The sequence below is a fragment of the Onychostruthus taczanowskii genome, unplaced genomic scaffold (assembly GCF_017590055.1).
Source record: "Onychostruthus taczanowskii isolate IOZ18803 unplaced genomic scaffold, ASM1759005v1 scaffold99, whole genome shotgun sequence".
NCBI classification, from domain to species: Eukaryota; Metazoa; Chordata; class Aves; order Passeriformes; family Passeridae; genus Onychostruthus; species Onychostruthus taczanowskii.
The window spans coordinates 1,008,220-1,024,194 of NW_024507990.1; the positions used below are offsets into that span (position 1 = coordinate 1,008,220).

Below are 15,975 nucleotides of genomic sequence, written 5' to 3' on the forward strand. Positions count from 1 at the left end.
TCCCCAGTCTTTCACTGGTTAATAAAATCAGGTTCGAGGTTTAGTTGCTCCACAACTTGTCGGTGCCCTCCTGCACTGCCTCGGGTTCTGTCCTGCCCCCATATCCAGCCCTGACCTCCTGCCCCAGCCCCGATAACCCGCCCCGCTCCGTATCCCACACCACAGTGAGCCATGGTCAATGGCGGGCACGCCCCTCAGGGAGCACGACAAGGGGCGGGGCCTGCCACAGGGAGGCGTGACTCCACCTCTGCCCCCAAAATGAGCGACAGCTCCGTTAGCCAATGGCGCGGTAGAGACAGGAGGCGGGCTTCGCCTAACAACCAATGGCAGCGGGTGGCTGGCGGGCAGGTCGAGCGGCTAACGGCATTGCTATGACGGGCGGCGCCAGCAGCCAATGAGCGGCGGAGAGCGGTGCCATTAGCCAATGAGGCAGCGGGGGTGGGATCGCGGCCAGCCAATGAGGTGGGGCGGAGCGGGGCGCTGCCGAGGTGCGGAGGATCGCGGCGGGCGGATCGCGTCCCGGATGCGGCAGGGCTGCTCCCGGTACCTGTCGGCTGAGCGTACCCGCGGGCCCCGGCCACCCCCGCTCCCTTCCCTCGGTACCCCCAGATCAGGCCCGCCACGCCCTGGGATCCCCTCAGGCAGCAGGCTCAAGCCCACGGCTCTCCCCTTGTTCCTCGTTGTTCTCTCCACCCCTTCGAGCTGCGCCCGCCCCCCGCCGAGCCCGAGTCAACAAAAGCTCCGAGGTGCTCTCCGCGTTTGTGGGGCTGTGGGCTCCCCTTCTTACCCCGTCCGTGCCCATCAATTCTGCTCCCGCTCTGCACTCTCCAGCCCTGAAGCCACCCCACCCCAGCTGTGCCGAGCCCTCCAGCTGGGCTCCTTTTTCCCGGGGTCCCCTCTGTGCTGCTGGGGTGCCCCTGCCTGCCGAGGGTGCGCTGTGCCCGCAGAGCCCCCGGCGCCATGGGGGAGCCGCGGTACCTGCAGGCCGAGTGCGCTTTCCGGCCCGGGGCGCACACGGTGCGGGTGACCCTGAGCCGCAGCACGCTGCGGCTGGAGGTGGAGGCTCACGGCACCGGCGACCTGTGGAGGGGAGAGTTCGATGCCGCCTGTGAGTGCTGGAGGGAGGCTGGGGAGCTGAGGGGATCGCCCACGGCTGCCGCTGACCGAAATACCACCCCCTTCTCGCAGTCATCGAGGAGCTGACCCGCAAAACGGGGAATTTCAAGCAGTTTGGCATTTTCTGCAGCATGCTGGAGTCGGCACTGACACAGGTGTGGCCGTGTTGCTCCCCCCACACGGTGTTTTGGGGGTAGCTGGCGTGGGGTGTGTGTCCCACCGAGCCCCCCTGCTTTTCAAACTTTCTGCAGAGCAGCGACTCCGTCAGCCTGGAGCTGCTCACCTTCAGCGACCTGGAGACGCTGCACAGCCAGAAAGTGGGGGCAATCACCCGGCCTCCCCCTTGCACCTCTTCCCCCCTCAACAACAAGCGCTATCTCATCCTCGTCTACTCTGTGGAGTTCGATAGGTGACAGGGGACACCAGGCAGGGCTCACGGGGGGGTGACTCCAGCCTGACCTGCTCCACGTGCTCTCCTGCAGGATCCATTACCCGCTGCCGCTGCCCTACGCGGGTCGGCCGGACCTCGTGGCGCTGGTGCGGGAGCTGCAGGAGCAGCTGGGGCAGCTCCGGGCACGGCGCCTGGAGGAGACCCAGCGCTTGCGGGATGCGTGAGTGGGGCCGGTGACACCCGGAGGGGTTTGGGGGTTCCTGTCTCTCAGGGTGAGGAGGGAACCCCCAGAGCACCCCCTGCCATTCCCCCCCAGGCTGTGGCAGGCGCTGGAGGAGAAGCGGGCAGCAGAGAGCCGGCACCAGCGCGAGTACCGGCAGCTGGCGGCAGAGGTGGGCTGGGAGGGTGGGAGCTGCTCTGGGGAGGGACGCGGGCTGCCAGATGCACAGTGAGCCTTTTTTTCCCCCCTCGCAGCTGGCCCAGGCAAAGGCGTCAGAGCAGAAGCTGCAGCTGCGGGTGAAGAACCTGACAGCTGAACTGGCCTCCTGCAGGAGGGGGTGAGGCCGGGGTGAAGCCTGCAGGGGAGCCCTCATGACCGTGGGGTGTTTCTCTGTCCACCCCTGATGGTGCTGGTTCTCTTGGCAGCCGCCAGAAATCTGCCAGCCCGGCCCCACGCACTCAGGAGCGACGCTCAGCATCCCTGGAGAGCCACAGGAGCAGCCAGGGCCACCCCTCGCCAAAGTCCCTGTCACCTGCAGGTGTGGGACACTTGGGGACACACAGCCAGGAGTGGAGACAGGACACGGCTCACCCCCTCCTCACCCTGACCCCTCTGCCTCCCCCTGCCAGGCTCCCGCCCACCACGCTTCGACCCCACTGCCTTTGTCAGGGCCCGGCAGCGCCGGCAGAAGGAGGCTGAGCTCAGAAAGTAAGCGATGCTGACAGCTCCCTCCATCAGCATCCCTCCCTGGTACCTGGGGGGTCTCCTCCCCCCTTCAGCCCCACATTCCCCCTTATCACCATCTCCCTTGGGCGCAGCCAGCGGCGTGGAGTGGCTTCTGGCAGCAGCAGCCCGGCGAGGAGCCACAGGCGCAGCTCGTCTGGTGAGTGGGGAACGGGAGGAGGGCTGGGGGTGCACCCACTGCGTGCTGGGGCTCCTTCCTCAGCTTCCCCATCCCCATTTCTCCCTGCAGCTGACAGCTCCCAGAGCTGGCGCCGGGGAGAGAGCCCTGGCAGCAAAGCCCCCGAGCCCTGCAGGTAATGCTGGGGTTGGGCAGGATGGGTGGGCATCCCTTCCAGCACCCTGTAACCCCCCTCCTTGGGCAGGGACAGGAGAGTGACCCGTTCACGGGGACCCCTGAGCACCTCGTTCTGCAATGGCCCCTGTGTGGTGAGTGGCTGCCCCTTTGGGGTTCCCCCACCCCTCCATCCCAAAGCAGGGTGACCAGGAGGTCACTGGTGACCCCCACCCTCCCCCCCAGGTGCCTCGCCCAGCTGCCAGCCACAAGCTGCCAGTGTGCAGGACTGCTGGCAAGCGCCCTGGTAAAGGTGAGGCCCCATCTGAGCCCCTAGATATTTGAGGGATACCCTAACCCAGACCTTTGTTAACCCTTTTTTCCTGCACTGCCTCCAGAGAACTGCTCCAAGGAGCCCTCAGCTGAACTGGCTGAGATCGATGCCCGGCTGCAGGCTCTGCAGGAGTACATGGACAGCCTGAACACCCACATGTGACCCCTCCAGGGACACACACCTCTCCCTGTGTCCACAGGGGGTGACAGTGGTGGTGTGGTACAAGTGTCCCCCCAAATAAACCTTTGTTTGGCCCCAGAGTGTGTCCTCCTTGGGATGGGGCAAGGACAGTGTGTCCCAGGAGGGATACAGTGTTAGGGCTGGGGGCACCAGGGACATCACAAAATGTGACAGTACCACTGCTTGGGGACATGTGGGATACAGCCCAGGCCACCAACCTCTTCCCCTGGGCCACCAGTGAATTCAAATGCCACTGCAATGTGACACCAGCACCCATGTCACCCTACACTGTCCCTGCTCCTGTAGCACTACGGTCCTCACAGTGCTGGCTGATCTCCCCACTATGGCTCTGACATCACCAACTTTATTCAGTTCCATGACACATAAAACAGTGGCATTCGGGGACAATGGTGGTGAGCCAGCACCAAGCTGCAGTTCAGGGATGGTGGCAGCTGGCCAGGGGCCCAGCAGTGAAGATGTCACCAGCACATGCAGGTCCTGGGGCACCAGGCTGGCAGTCTCTGTGCCAAAGCCACTGTTTGGTGTCACTGTGGTACACTGGTGACGATGCCACCGTGGTGAGGAGGTCTTCAGGGTCAGTGTGGGCTGCTGCAAACATAACTCCATGTCGGAACTCCACCCTCAGCAGCGCTGATCCTGCCGGCCGTGACCCCGCCGTGGCAGATGCGATACTGTCGATGCCGAGGGAAGGAAGCAGTGCTGCTACATGTCCGCCACGCGTTGGTGCCGCCGCTGGTGCCAGCCGCAGCGGGGATGTGCCGGCTGTGCCGGTCAGAGCTGCCCGCGGATGTCGGGCAGGAGGTGACACGCTGTGACGATGTCGATGGTGTCGGCCACGGCGCGCAGGTCGCGGCGGGCCAGGCGCAGGCAGTGCGCTGCCGCGGCCGCGGTGACCTGCGCCCGGCCCAGCGCTCCCCCGAGCCCGCCCAGGCTCCGGGCGGCGCTGCCGTAGCTCTGCCGCAGGGCGCTGCCCACCGCCCCCCGCAGCCGCCCCGTCCCCTCCCGCAGCCGCTGCTGCAGCAGCGAGGGGCCGCCCCCCCACACGGCCGCCGGCTCCTCCGCCAGCACCGGCGGCGTCTTCGGCCTCTGCTGCTCCTCCTCCTCCTCCTCCTCCTCGTCCGTCTCCGAGGCTTCGCCCGGCACCTTCAGCCCGGCCCCGAGGGCCTCCCCGGCTGTCTCCACCAGCAGCTCCGGCTCCGAGTCGCTCTCGGAGGCTTCGCCCGGCACCACCCGGGGAGGGCGGGGGGCGGCCATGGCCTGGAGGGGACACGGGTGCGTCAGGGGAGGGGGACACCCGGCCTTGGCCCTGCGGACCCCCTCCCGATCCCCTGGGCTCAGACCCCTCTAGCCCCCCCAGCGATCCCGGGGGCTCCCGCGGCCCCGGGAGTGACCCCACGTACCCACAGCGGGGTCTCGCAGCCCCACAGCAGGGTCTCACATCCCCACAGTGACCCCACATCCCCACAGAAGGGTCTCACAGCCCCACAGTGACCCCACAGCCCCACAGCAGCTCCCCCGGCCCGCTCCCACCTCCGGCCCGCAGCGCCGCAGGTCACATGACGCGCCGCCCACGTGACCGCACCCGGAAGTGCCGGCTCCAGCAGGCCCGGGAGCACAAAAATGTGAAATAAAGAGAGAAAAACACTAAGGGTGGGACTAAATAACATGAAGCCGGAATTGAACAATGAACTCCAATAAAAGAATGGAGCAGAACTTATAAAAGTGAGAGACCTCGTGGCCGGTCGTGCATTTTGTGACCATTTTGGTCCATGTTGTGCTGCCCAAGGTGGATCCACTGAGGAGATCCTTTCAGTAAATCCCTACTTTATTCTGTAACTCTGCCCAGCCTCTGCTCTAGGTCAGCCTTCTCAAGGCGTCACCCTCTAGAAGAATTTTAAATACCGTTGTTCCCGTGGCTGTTCCCGTGGTGCTCTGAAGGTGGCAGTGCACAACACATTTCTCGGGTGTTTCTGACTCAGATTTCTGTGCTTCACAAGATCTGGGTGCTTGGCTTAATGCAGTCACTGCATATCTGTATTTTCCCAGATGACACCGGCAGTTTTCCTTTGCAATTTTTCATTATGGACAAGATAGCATTTTATCTTTACACTCTTACACACTGTGGGCTATCTACTTATTTCAATTGACTTTTCCCTAGTTTGCTTTTTTACTTTTCTTCTACCTTTATTCTAGTTCATTTGGAAGCAAATCACTTGGAACTCATATAAGTGCTCCATCTCTAGTGTGTGTTGCTTTTTTTTTTTTTTTTTTTAAATGTTTCAACTTTCCAGGAAAAATGTTTCCAGAGCCCTGAGTGAATTAAACAAATAACACATCATGTTCCATAAAAGGAACAAACTGGCTCAGTTGCTGATAGGGAACTGCTCATTTGTTTATTAAAAGCTGATGCTTTAAAAGTAAGAGAAGGTAGCTGGGGCTTTAGGAATGATGAAAAATTGGATTTCCTCTCTGTTGCTGCAGGTGGCCTGGCACGACTCAATGTTTTTAGATTTGCTTGCAGAAAGTGATGTAAATTACAGCACACTGTGACCATTTTGCATTGAAAAATGTATTTATTTCTATCTGTCATTCATGGCTTTTTTAGCTGTGTGAAAAACGCCAATCACTTGTTTTTAAAATTTTAAATGTTTAATAGTAATGAAATGGTTATAAAAATAGCAATATAATTAGAGTAATAAAAATTGGGACAATTAGGATTTAGGACAATACGAGGCAATAAACACAAAGAGTTAGGGACGGTCTGGGTACCTTTTCTGGGCAAAACAAGCCAATAAAGGGACCCACATTAACAGAGGATTAACCCTTAAAAGCCACAGCCTGTTGCATATTCATACACCTCACACATGATGCATAAATTCCATTCCAACGCAGGATTCTGTCTGGTCACTGTCAGCTTCTTCCTCTGAATGCTGACAGCTCTTCAGGGCTGAGTGAGGTGGGAAGAAGTTCGTTTCTGCTGATAATGGGGCAATAAATTGCTTTTAAGGGTTAATCCTCTGTTAATGTGGATCCTTTTTCAGGCTTATTTTGCCCAGAAAAGGTACCCAGATTGTCCCTAACTCTTTGTTTTTATTGTCTCATGTTGTCCCAATCCTAATTGTCCCGATTTTTATTACTCTTTTTATAACCATTTTATACTATTAAACTTTTAAACTTTTAAACACCAAGTGATTGGTGTTTTTCACAATCTGTACAGGTGAATTGATTCTGTCCCAGGGGATTTTGGGGGTGGGAAGGTCAGGCATGCAGATCACTCTGGGCAGGCTATATTTACCCTGGAGTGCCTCTGTCAGCAGCCATACATAGCCACTCTCACTCAGGGCAAGCAGCCCCAACAGATCAGTGCTCTGAGAAACCCTCAAGGACCTTCATTAAATCTGTAATGCAAAAGTTTCCAAAATACAATAGAATGCTCTGTCTGTGTCTGGAGTCTTCATAGCCATGGTAAGTGATTGCATTTTCTCAGTCTTTTGGAACAGAAATGACTTCTGTTGTGAGTTTTAGCTGAAATTCGGATTAAAAGCTTTTTCCCTGTTTTCTAATAATAGCAATGTAATTAAAAGTTCAGCGTTTATTTCATGTTTTGCCTCAAGGCATAATAGAATATCCATACATTTATACATATATATTTTTTTTTATTATGGTCTTGCCACATCCTGTGGATGTGGGCTCTAAGGAAACAGCCACATTCTTTTCCTACATGCCAGAATTTCTGGACTAAAGGCCACATTCATCAAAGCTAAAAAAGAGAAATTTTGCCTAAAAGGAACCCAGATCATACAAAGATGAGGAAAACAAAGAAACAACATTGCCCTGCTTATTAAAAAACAATATTACACCATTGATTGGAAAATTACCTTCCTACTGTTTCAAGTTGCTGCTTTGGCATGCTGATCACTAGATTTTCTATCTCAGAAAACACTGGGATAATTGAAAAATAATGAATGTGAATGAAAAACAATGACTGAATATTGTGATTGCTGTACTCTCATGTGGTCTTTTGCTTCCCACAGCCATGGGTATCCTTTCTGTCCTTGCTCTGCCATTGCTGCTCTTGGGGATCAGTGGAATTATTTACATTTACCAGTCAGTCAGGTGGCTGCTGTCCAAGTCAGCCGTGCAGAACAAGGTGGTGGTGATCACAGATGCCATCTCTGGGCTGGGCAAGGGTGAGTTGTGAGTGAGTTGTCTTGTTTCTTCTCAGTGGCAGAGAACAGAAGCAGCCAGAGAGCCCCTCTGGGTGATAAACATGCACACATTGCCTTGGGTGTATTCAGAACTGGCTGGATGAAGCAGAAGTTAATAATAAAAATAAATATGTTTATATTTGTAATCATAAATATATTTTATATAATGTATAATAAGTGCATTGTTATATTTATATGTATAATATAAATATATTATCTTTATTATATATATTTATATTATATAATTATTATATTGATAAACGAGTAGGAGCTGCAGAGCTTTCCATTTATTTAATTCAATAGAAGGAGAGGTTTTGGAAGAACACTGAGTGCTATTTTTAGCTGTTGCTACTGTAAGATCTCATTTCACAGGCTGTCAGTGCAGGGTGGCTGCATAAACAGGTGTCACCTTACTTTTTACATGTTCCTTTTCAGCCCTTAGACACTTCAACAGTTCCTGCTTCTTGTGAACAGCAATGCTCACCCCTTTGTCCCTATTTTTATCTCTTCAGCCTCTATATATATTTTAAATATCACCTGAATTACTCCTCCAGTGCTGCCAGCTGGGCTGCCTGGCTCTGTGCAGTGTGGGTGGCTTCAGAGGACAAAGAAGAAGAGGCTGCCTAGAACAGAGGCTGGACAGAGTTAGAGAATAAAGCAGGGATTTATTAGAAGGCTTCCTATTTCCCACCTATTTTATTATTTTATATATATATATAATATATATATTATATATATATATATTATATATATTGGAAAAGGTTAAGAGAATAAAGTGGGTATTTTTTAAAGGCCCTCAATAAATACACCTTGGGCAGTGCAAGAACCTCCCAGAGGCTACAGCCAAGATGGACAATGATCACAAGTTTTTTATACAGATGTAGGTTTGGTCTATTTGCATATCAGGGGTTAATTGTCCAATTACATCTTCAGGTAATGAAGGACTACTCCCCCACTTTGCTTCTCCCTGCAATTTTCTTTTAAAAATTAAATTTTTAAATTTTGTTTAATTAAAAATTAATTTTTTTTTCTTTTAAAAATTTAAATTTTTTATTTTTTTAGACTTTTTGGGCCCTGAGGCTGTAGGGTATCCTTGGATCTCAGACCCAGAGGAATTGTTCTGTCTGACCAAAATGTGAAGGCAGTAGCTGACAATTTACATGGAGTTCAGAGTTTTGCACTAATGGATCTCAAAAATACAAAGACTAAAACTGAAGACATCAAGAGTGTGCAATAATTTATTTAAACAGCTAATCTGGGTGGCCAGCCACGAAGCATCTCTGCTCCAGAGGAGGTCACAAAGATGCCCAGAGGGCTCTGCTCTGGAGCCAGGCTGGCAGAGTGAGTGCTCATCCATATTATATTAATTATATTATTATATCATATCATATCATATCATATTATATTATATTATATCATATCATAATGCTATACTAAACCTATACTAAAAAGAATAGGGAGAAAGGATGCATCAGAAAGCTGAAAAAGAATAGAAAGGAATGATAACAAAACCTCACGACTCTCAGAGAGTCCGAGCCAGCTGACTGTGATTGGCCATTAATTAGGAACAACCAACATGCCCCAATCAAAGATGCACCCGCTGCATCCCACAGCAGATAGTTATTGTTTATGTTTCTTTCCTGAGGCTCCTCAGCTTCTCAGGAGAAAATCCTATCGAAAGGATTTTCATAAAAAAAGAATAGGGAGAAAGGATGCATCAGAAAGCTGAAAAAGAATAGAAAGGAATGATAGCAAAAGCTCATGATTCCCAGAGAATCCGAGCCAGCTGACTGTGATTGGCCATTAATTAGGAACAACCAACATGCCCCAATCAAAGATGCACCCGCTGCATCCCACAGCAGATAGTTATTGTTTATGTTTCTTTCCTGAGGCTCCTCAGCTTCTCAGGAGAAAATCCTATCGAAAGGATTTTCATAAAATATGTCATGGTGACAGCAAACCTTCGAGCCACTTCCAGGGCCTGAAGGGGCTCCGGGAGAGCTGGAGAGGGATGGGATATCGAGGTGACGCCACGTCTGGGAGGAAATTAATGAATTTATTATACTATATTACACTGTATTACACTACATCTAAACTGGAACTGCACAAAATCTCGTGACTGCCTGCTGACCCACAGCCTGCACACCCTTGGGCCTGACAGGCCAAGGAAACCAAACCGCTCGCTCTGGGTAAACAATCTCCACATTGCATTCTGCTTTGCCACAACACAGGAGCAGCAAATGAGACAAGAATTGCTTTGGTCATTCTTTTCTCTGCTTCTCTCACTGCTTCTCCCAGGTTCGGAGAACGTGAATCCCACAGAGAGGGATTTTGGGCAAGGCCTGGTGTGACAGGCCAGCTGTGGATGTGGGCTCTAAGGAAACAGCCACGTTCTTTCCCTGCGTGCCAGAATTTCTGGACTAAAGGTGACATTCATCAAAGTTAAAGAAAGGAGAAACAAATCTATGATGATTGAAGATGTTTCCAATGGTTTGTGATTGTTATTGAAACCTAGTTCCTGTTTCTTCTGAGTGCTGCAACTCAGAAAAGTTCAGGGAAGTTCTAGAGGAGAACATTATTGGTTTCCCTTTTCATCTTTATTGCTGTTCACATAGAAGTCTCTCATTTTTTTTTTCTTTCACAATATTGCCTCAACTGTTTAGTGAAAGTACTGCTATAATTGTTCTGGCAAATACTCTTTTGGGCATTAAATTAAAAATCCTTCTATGCTAGAAAAAGAAAAAAAAAAGAAAATGGAAGGCGTTCATAAAATTACTGTTGTAAATAATGAAAAAGATTGCTTAAATAAAAGCTTCCAGCTGCACAGCTTTGCAAAACTACAAGGGTGGATCCATAAATACTTCCATAACAATATTAAGAGTCTGACATGATCATGTAAGAAATCTAAAATGGGTAGGTTAGCATAACTGGATTTCCTGTGGGTATTGAAATCTGGAGGAAATGTTTCCTGGAGGACAGCAAGCACTGGAGTTGTTCTGTGGCCCATTCAATACAGGCATTATCCCATTACATTAAATTTAATTTATTTCTCACCTATGTACTATCACAAATCAATGCTTTCTTTTTTCTCATATTATTTTAAAATTAATGAATTTTTAAAGCATGGATTCACCACCCTTAGCAAAACCAGCATCCCATTTCAAGCAAAATAAACAAAATCAATTTGCCACCGTTGTAATTATTATTTTTTTAAATGTATTTCTCTCCTAGAATGCTCTCGTGTGTTTCATGCAGGAGGAGCAAGGCTTGTGTTGTGTGGCAGGACATGGGAAAAGTTAGAAGCCTTGTATGATGCCTTAATTAGTGTGACAGACCCCAGCACGGTAGGTATTCATAGCCTGGGATAAACCTTGCTCAGGGACAGAATGCAATTTTAGATCCAGCAAAAAAATGTGCAAGAAATGTGATTTGTTATCACTGATGGCTTTGTTCACCCAGGTAATAACAGCAAACACAGTCCAGAGAGGCACGGTGCCAAAATCCTGCTCTCCTGAGGATTCCTGTGGAGCATCTGGGTGCCCCTGTGTTCTGAACAAGCCACCCAGCTAGAAATCCTCCTCAGAGCAATTTGCCTGATAATTTGGATGGAAGGGATCCAAATCTTCATTTAATGGCAGGAAACGCTGTCAGTTTTTCATCTCATTCGTGTGCTCAAGGAGTGGGAGATAGGGCTAAAGATCAAATTCATTTTGAGCTTCTCCACTGTTTGGGGGAAACAAACCCCCCCAGACAGAAGGGATTTGGGGTAAAAGAAGAAAACTCTCTTTTCCTCATGGCCACTGCCAGTGGAGATGCAGGACTCCAGCTCTTTGGCAGGTGTTTCTTGAGGCTCCTGGCAAAGCTTCCCTTCTGTGGCCAACATTCAGCTGACTGTTCCAGGGCACAGGTGTTCCTGAAGGCATCACATAAATTTTGCAGCAGTTGCTCATCAGACCTACAAAAATCTCTGTTTCTCTGTTGTTTTTTTGGTTTTTTTTTCCCAGTGGGCTTTATTTGTCTGCATAAATAACCACAAAAGCAGTGTGTTCATGCTGGCCTGCACAGATTCAGCTAGGGAAAAATATTCAGTATGACTAAAAGTTCTGCATTACATTCTCTAATTAATACAGTAAAGGGAAAAAAAGCTTCAAGTTCATTCCTCTGTCCCACAGCTGATAAAATCTGATTTTGCAGAAACCATACAAAAGTAAACTCCATTTGTGTAACCTAGAGCAAAACAAACCCTTCCTACCTTCCATCTGTCCCTGTGTGTGTGTAGCTCATCTGTCAGAGCACTAAACCCCATCTCTTGTCAAAGAAAAGGGTTTTTCCCACAAAGACCCTTGAACTGTAGGAATCTTGAACTGCTGGGAGTCACCCTGGTGTCTATTTTCTGTTTCCACTGACAACAAGAGACAAAACTCAGCAGGAGCTAGTGCAGCTGAGCCTTCCGTGGTGATCTGCTTCATCTGAAATTCAGTGCTGTGAGCACCCATTGTCACAGAATCACAGGATTGGATTGGAAGGGATCCTAAACACCCTCCAAGGCCACCCCTGCCATGGCAGGGACACCTTCCACTGTCCTTGAGTGCTCCAAGCCCTGTCCTTGGGCACTGCCAGGGATCCAGGGGCAGCCACAGCTGCTCTGGGCACCCTGTGCCAGGGTCTGCCACCCTCACAGGGAACAATTTCCCCCAATATCTCAATATTTTCCCTGCCCTGTCTCAGTGGGAATCCATTCCCTGTGTCCTGTCACTCCATCCCTTTGTCCTAAGTCTCTCTCCAGCTCTCCTGGAGCCTTTTCAGGCACTGGAAAGAGCATTAAAAACCCCCCAGAGCCTTCTCCAGGCTGAACAACCCCAGCTCTCATTGCTGAACTACCTTCTTTCTAGAGTGAGGCAATTTTCAAATCTTACATTTATGTGAGAATGACAAAAACACTTTGAGTATCAAGGTAAATTAATGTACAAGACAAGGAAATAGAAATAGAAAAATAGAAATAGACATAGAAATAGAAATAGATAGATGGAAATAGAAATAGAGTTTGTACATAACAAGTGGCACTGAAATGAGTCTTTTGCTCACCAGACATATGCACCAAAGCTGATTCTTCTGGATATCACAGACATCAGCTGCATCAGAGATGTAGCTAAGGAAATCCTGAACTGCTATGGCTGTGTGGATGTCCTGATCAACAATGCAAGCATGAAGGTGAAAGGAGCAGTGCAGAGCATTTCACTGGAACTTGATAAAAAGATAATGGATGCCAACTATTTTGGACCTATAACATTAACCAAAGGTAATTTTTTCCTCCTTTTTTTATGCTGTTACCACCCAAAGTACATTGGCAATTAAATGTGTTAATTAATACTGCAGCCAACTCTGCATGTAGAATTGGATTTTGTGATACTTTTTCTTGCAGGATTGAGACAACCTTCACTAAATTTGTGCTATTTACACTTCAGCTGTTGCTCCTTTTCACTAAATACACTTTTACTTACGTGGCTCTTTCTTGCATTTCTCTTTTTGCAGCCATTCTTCCTAACATGATCTCAAGAAGAACTGGCCAAATTGTTCTAATTAATAGCATCCAAGGGAAAATAGGAATTCCATTTCGTGCAGCTTGTAAGTTATACATTGCAAAAAATAAAATTCTAATGCATAAGTTGTGAGGAGTCCCTGACACTCATCATAGGTTATTAGAAGTGCTAATTTGCATCCAAATTTTGCATTATTACAGTATTTGGCTGATTTTTTTTTTTTTTTCCAATTGGAGCTCAGTTGGAAATAGTTAAAATGCTACCTTAGAAATGTAACTGCTGCCTAGGGGACTTGAGAATAGGATGATAAAAATGTGACAGCATATTAAAAAAAAATTATATATTGTATAGTTTAAATCTATATCAGATCTATACTTGTGCATATTGAAATGAGTATTTTGTTCTTTTTTTTGTTGAAACCTTCATGAAGAATAGTGTGTAAATATAAAATATGAGTAGATAAGAGCTACTGCTTTGGGAAGCAATAATGTATTTGGGTGTAGGAGTTTAAAAGGAGATGTAGGAATTGCTCTCTGCTTGGCTTTCCAGAAAATTTTTGAGTTTTCATCCAAAACTCCTGAGGAATCAAGGCTGTTCTGAATTGTGATGGAAAGTCTTTGCGTTAATAAAATACAAAATTAGTGGACAGAAAATATAGGAGAGCTGGAAAGAGACATTTTCAGCTTGGCACAGATGTAAACAGACATTTTTATCTGGACAGAAAGTCAGAGTGAGTGATGGGCTCTGAATTAAAAATTCTGTGAGACCTCAGAATTGTGACTTATAGTCCCATGAAAGCAAACCACAGTGACATAATCTGTAAGTAAAGCAGCAGAAAAAAATAAATTAGAACATATATTTATATCTTTGTAAATTTATTTACAAATAAATTGTGGCAAATAAATTTAGTTAAAAATAAGATGTGGCAAGAGCCCACATCTTGAGCATGGTGTGCTGTTCTGGTCTCCCATCTCAAAAGAAATGTAAGAACTACAAAAAAGGCTCAAAAAAGAAACAAGACATTGATGTGACATCTGGAATCCTCCCCATCTAGGATACAGACAGTTGTGTCAAGATAGTTTGTATATATGTAAAACCATAAGAAGCAGAAGAGCCAATAAAGTGAGTTTTTACAAAGCCCCTACCAATATTTATTTGCATAAAGAAATAGAAATAATAGAAATAGATGAAATAGAAATAGCACGAAATGAAGCTGCCAGAAGAAGGGATGTCAGAATGAATGCATGGAGAAGCATCTCTCTATTCCCAGAGCCCACCTGGATATGCACAGGTTGATTTTCCCTGTAAACTGAGGCAAATTGGGGTGATTGAGGTGACTGAGCACTTGCAGCTCTGCACTGAGCACACAGTTCTGTTTGTTGGTCACGTTTCACTCACTATCATCTTGCTCATCCTGTTCTCAATAAAAAGGCTCTAAAAGCAGGTGGAAAAGTCTTGACATTCAGTTACTTTAAAATTCACTTTAGCATTAAAAGCTGCTGCAGGGCAAAGTCCTGATCAGATTACAAAGCATGAGGAGCGCTGCATTCCAGCAGTGGAAGATGTCACTGCATTTCATGGATGTGTTACAAACTGCAGAAACAGAAGGTGTGAGGACTCATCTCAGGGACAATTCCATCCACCAAAGACATTTCTGAGCTGTAGGGATAACAGAATTGTTATTTCCTAACCCAGAAATAACAATTTAGGTATTTCAGACTGGGAAATGCAGACATGTGCTGTTTGACACCTCCAAGACACTGCATGCACTGTTGTCCTGTACAGATAATTTCTTGTTGCTTGTTTTAAATATGTCATGCAATAATTTCACTGGGTGAAACAATTCTTTTGTACTTTGGTTAATCATTCCCTGCTCATTTTCCCAAACATTGATGCTTTATTATACCCCTGCTTCCATGCAATCATAAATCTAAACATGCAAATTTGTGCTTTTTTACTTTTAGATGCTGCTTCCAAGCATGCTGCTGTAGGCTTTTTTGATTGCCTTAGAGCTGAAATGGAGGAATTCGATATTTCTGTCAGCACTGTGAATCCAACCTTCATCTGTTCCTACCATCGCCAGACAGCACCAGGCAACTGGGAGGCCTCTATTTGGAAATGTAAGTTTGGGTTGGTGAAGATGAGGCACATAAAGCAGGAGAGAGGCTTTTCCAGGGGGAAAACAAAAGGAAAAATGATGGAAATGGCAGAAAGGATGAACAGGTATGAGGAGCAAAAGGAAAGAGATGTTGGAGAGGGAATGTTAGCCTGGTGAAAAGAGAAGGAATGTGGAATGAGACAGTGTTTTGTGAGAAAATAAATATATCAGGGCATCAGGAATGGAGGGAGAGGAGAGCACAAAAGGTCCAGAGGGACAATCCCACTGCACTCAGATTGTTCCTTCCCTTAGGGACTGTAAGGACTTTACCTCAGTTATGGAAAGATCTTGGCCACACATTGATGAGGAGAATGGAGTAGGGATTGGAAGTGCATAGAAATCAAGCTGATTTGACTGATTCACTAGCTGTGTACCTTCCAACACCATTCCCTCAGGGTATCTGTCTGTGTGTAGCTCTCACTCCTGTCTCATTTCCAGTCTTTTTTAGGAAGGTGTCCTATGGTGTGCACCCCGTGGAGGTGGCAGAGGAGGTCCTTGCCACGGTGAGCAGGAAGAAGCAGGAGGTGCTTATGGCCAACCCCATCCCCAGAGCAGCAGTTTACATCAGAACATTCTTCCCTGAGCTGTTCTTTGCCATTGTTGCCTCAGGGATTAGGGAAAAGCTGAAGACAGAAGAGGAAAATTGATTTTGTTCAGTTATTTCCTTGCTTTTCCTGAAAAAAAAAAGTTTTTTGTTTTGAATGTCAGTGACTTGTGTTGCTTGCTATGAGTAGAATAATTCCACTATCATTGACACACACAATTATCTACAAATTTAGGAACTTCAGACCA

General features: G+C 47.9%; 3 protein-coding genes across 6 annotated transcripts; 2 read left to right on the forward strand and 1 right to left on the reverse strand.

Annotated features, from left to right (window-relative positions):
- Window positions 1-477: 477 nt before the first annotated feature.
- Window positions 478-3,334, forward strand: CCDC61 (coiled-coil domain containing 61). Of its 2 annotated transcripts, none has more exons than XM_041427380.1 (14): window positions 478-543; window positions 948-1,108; window positions 1,189-1,271; window positions 1,368-1,525; window positions 1,599-1,727; window positions 1,824-1,899; window positions 1,982-2,064; window positions 2,153-2,265; window positions 2,357-2,435; window positions 2,546-2,610; window positions 2,701-2,764; window positions 2,840-2,897; window positions 2,989-3,055; window positions 3,141-3,334. In XM_041427380.1, the coding sequence occupies exons 1-14, from the start codon at window positions 524-526 to the stop codon at window positions 3,236-3,238; spliced, it is 1,254 nt and encodes a 417-aa protein (XP_041283314.1). In that variant the 5' UTR covers window positions 478-523; the 3' UTR covers window positions 3,239-3,334. The 2 variants fall into 2 exon arrangements, with proteins under 2 accessions (XP_041283314.1, XP_041283313.1); XM_041427379.1 differs by having other exon boundaries at window positions 480-543; window positions 2,834-2,897.
- A 264-nt stretch (window positions 3,335-3,598) lies between these two features.
- BLOC1S3 (biogenesis of lysosomal organelles complex 1 subunit 3) lies at window positions 3,599-4,841 on the reverse strand. 2 transcript variants are annotated; one of them, XM_041427382.1, is made up of 3 exons: window positions 4,756-4,792; window positions 4,678-4,715; window positions 3,599-4,534 (listed from the first exon to the last, which is right to left on the reverse strand). In XM_041427382.1, the coding sequence occupies exon 3, from the start codon at window positions 4,529-4,531 to the stop codon at window positions 4,049-4,051; it is 483 nt and encodes a 160-aa protein (XP_041283316.1). In that variant the 5' UTR covers window positions 4,532-4,534; window positions 4,678-4,715; window positions 4,756-4,792; the 3' UTR covers window positions 3,599-4,048. The 2 variants fall into 2 exon arrangements, with proteins under 2 accessions (XP_041283316.1, XP_041283315.1); XM_041427381.1 differs by lacking the exons at window positions 4,678-4,715; window positions 4,756-4,792 and adding an exon at window positions 4,808-4,841.
- Window positions 4,842-6,595: 1,754 nt separating this feature from the next.
- Window positions 6,596-15,890, forward strand: DHRS7C (dehydrogenase/reductase 7C). Of its 2 annotated transcripts, none has more exons than XM_041427296.1 (7): window positions 6,596-6,742; window positions 7,312-7,467; window positions 10,717-10,829; window positions 12,574-12,784; window positions 13,018-13,110; window positions 14,990-15,145; window positions 15,622-15,890. In XM_041427296.1, the coding sequence occupies exons 2-7, from the start codon at window positions 7,314-7,316 to the stop codon at window positions 15,828-15,830; spliced, it is 936 nt and encodes a 311-aa protein (XP_041283230.1). In that variant the 5' UTR covers window positions 6,596-6,742; window positions 7,312-7,313; the 3' UTR covers window positions 15,831-15,890. The 2 variants fall into 2 exon arrangements, with proteins under 2 accessions (XP_041283230.1, XP_041283231.1); XM_041427297.1 differs by lacking the exon at window positions 6,596-6,742 and adding an exon at window positions 9,784-9,911 and having other exon boundaries at window positions 7,342-7,467.
- Window positions 15,891-15,975: the final 85 nt, after the last annotated feature.

What these genes read in the sequence shown, in the direction of transcription:
- BLOC1S3 (XM_041427381.1), bottom strand. Translation starts at nt 4,531, where the DNA reads ATGGCCGCCCCCCGCCCTCCCCGGGTGGTGCCGGGCGAAGCCTCCGAG.
- DHRS7C (XM_041427296.1), top strand. Translation starts at nt 7,314, where the DNA reads ATGGGTATCCTTTCTGTCCTTGCTCTGCCATTGCTGCTCTTGGGGATC. An exon ending in CATCTCTGGGCTGGGCAAGG is followed by an intron (nt 7,468 to 10,716) that starts GTGAGTTGTGAG and finishes TTTCTCTCCTAG; the next exon opens with AATGCTCTCGTGTGTTTCAT. An exon ending in AATTCCATTTCGTGCAGCTT is followed by an intron (nt 13,111 to 14,989) that starts GTAAGTTATACA and finishes TTTTACTTTTAG; the next exon opens with ATGCTGCTTCCAAGCATGCT.
- CCDC61 (XM_041427379.1), top strand. Translation starts at nt 524, where the DNA reads ATGCGGCAGGGCTGCTCCCG. An exon ending in GGGAGAGTTCGATGCCGCCT is followed by an intron (nt 1,109 to 1,188) that starts GTGAGTGCTGGA and finishes CCCTTCTCGCAG; the next exon opens with TCATCGAGGAGCTGACCCGC. An exon ending in AAAGTCCCTGTCACCTGCAG is followed by an intron (nt 2,266 to 2,356) that starts GTGTGGGACACT and finishes TCCCCCTGCCAG; the next exon opens with GCTCCCGCCCACCACGCTTC.